The sequence below is a fragment of the Aplysia californica genome, unplaced genomic scaffold (genome assembly GCF_000002075.1).
Source record: "Aplysia californica isolate F4 #8 unplaced genomic scaffold, AplCal3.0 scaffold00245, whole genome shotgun sequence".
Classification (NCBI taxonomy): Eukaryota; Metazoa; Mollusca; class Gastropoda; order Aplysiida; family Aplysiidae; genus Aplysia; species Aplysia californica.
In genome coordinates, this window is record NW_004797515.1 from 423,573 (window position 1) to 425,087 (window position 1,515).

Sequence of the window (1,515 nt, forward strand, 5' to 3'; positions counted from 1 at the left end):
GAGTGTGAGGAGAATACATGAATATAATTAAACTTTTAACGGCTCATTTTTAACCATCAAGGCAAAGTTATTATCCCATTGTCTGCTTTTACGCCTTCTGTTTTTAACCCCACTTCTATTTGCTGGAACAGCGTTGTATACTGTTTACTGCACGCATGAGTAGAGTCGGGTATGCATGCACTGTCGGAAACATTTAAAATCGAGATGCTTGCACTAGAAAAGGCATTATTACAGAAGTCGAGCGCAAAAGTTAGACTGAACAAATTATCACAGTAAGTAAAATGCATTTGTTATCTCGATGTGAGTTTACTACACTTTGACGGACGGAATTCTTTTCTTTTTGACGGACGGAATTCTTTTCTTTTTGTCTTATCGGCACTAAGTTTGTTTGTTTCGGTTTTGGTTTTTTTGTTGTTGGTTGGGTTTTTTTCAAAGGGGGACAGGTTTTAAGAAAACAAAATAACAGCGTAAATAGATAAACAGCAACAACAAAACTAACTTTTAAAAATGAACAAACAAATAAACAAACCCAAAGTAACCATACCCTCCACCACACTCACTCCAGTTATTAATCTCTACAGATAGGAGAAAGTGAAAGCTACCAACAACGATACCTTAGTTAACGTGTCTAGGATGTTTAGGAAAATGTCAACGTGGGTAAAGGAACAACGTGAGAGAACATAACCACGACTACAAAAACACCAGAACTTACCCCACGGATGACACGCGCTCATGTTATGACCTTATGCAGTTGGAGGCGCCGTAAAAGTATTACTACTAATAATAATTAGCATTGTATAGCGCATACCCCCCTCCCCCCCGTTCGACAGCAAGCTCTATGCACTCTACACTAAATTATTATTACCCCAGCAGATCCAATAACACTCAGAAACATGCTCAGCTTTCGATTAAGCGCTCAGACACTAGCAAACTTACAAGATCTTTCGATGTCTTTAGCTGGGTACTCAGTCTCACCTGGATGAAGTGAGGAAAGTTCGTGTAAAGTGCTTTTCCCAATGACACAGCGTTGGGCCCCTGACGAGATTCGAACCCACAACTATGGTTGCAAGTCCGAGAGCCTAATCACTTGGAAACCGACCATTACTATTATTAAACTAAAACAAAGAGGACCAAAAAAAGCAATCCTGATTGTCGAACGGACACAGCCAAAGGTTGCATGATCTAATGTGGAAAGAACCAATCTTCGGAAAACAATATCACGTAAGTTGGCTAGATCTATAACTTCATACTTTGCTTCTTTTTTTTTCTTCTTTAACCATTCAGGTTCGAATCTCGCGAGAAACATTTCCCAATCATGGCCAACTCGTGTATCACTGAGTACAAAGAGCAGCACGTTTATACTCACGAGGACGGGATCTCCTCTGCAGAGTGCGCAAAACGATACTCAGAATGGGCACAGGCCGGCAAGTATGAAGAAGTGAGTGAATGATACAATTTTCTCCTCTTCCTTTTAAAAAAAATAGATTTTGATTGTTTTGTGGTGTATATATATAT

The 1,515-nt window shown here is 39.5% G+C and overlaps 1 protein-coding gene across 1 annotated transcript in view; it reads left to right on the forward strand.

The window, feature by feature from the left end:
* Positions 1 to 1,285: 1,285 nt before the first annotated feature.
* The window catches only part of LOC106012026 (methyltransferase-like protein 27), a gene marked incomplete in the record, with an annotated part of 5,065 nt that continues 4,835 nt past the window's right edge, over positions 1,286 to 1,515 (forward strand). Inside the window, 1 exon segment of the mRNA XM_013083621.2 lies at positions 1,286 to 1,438. Coding sequence (XP_012939075.1) covers positions 1,316 to 1,438 — 123 coding nt within the window.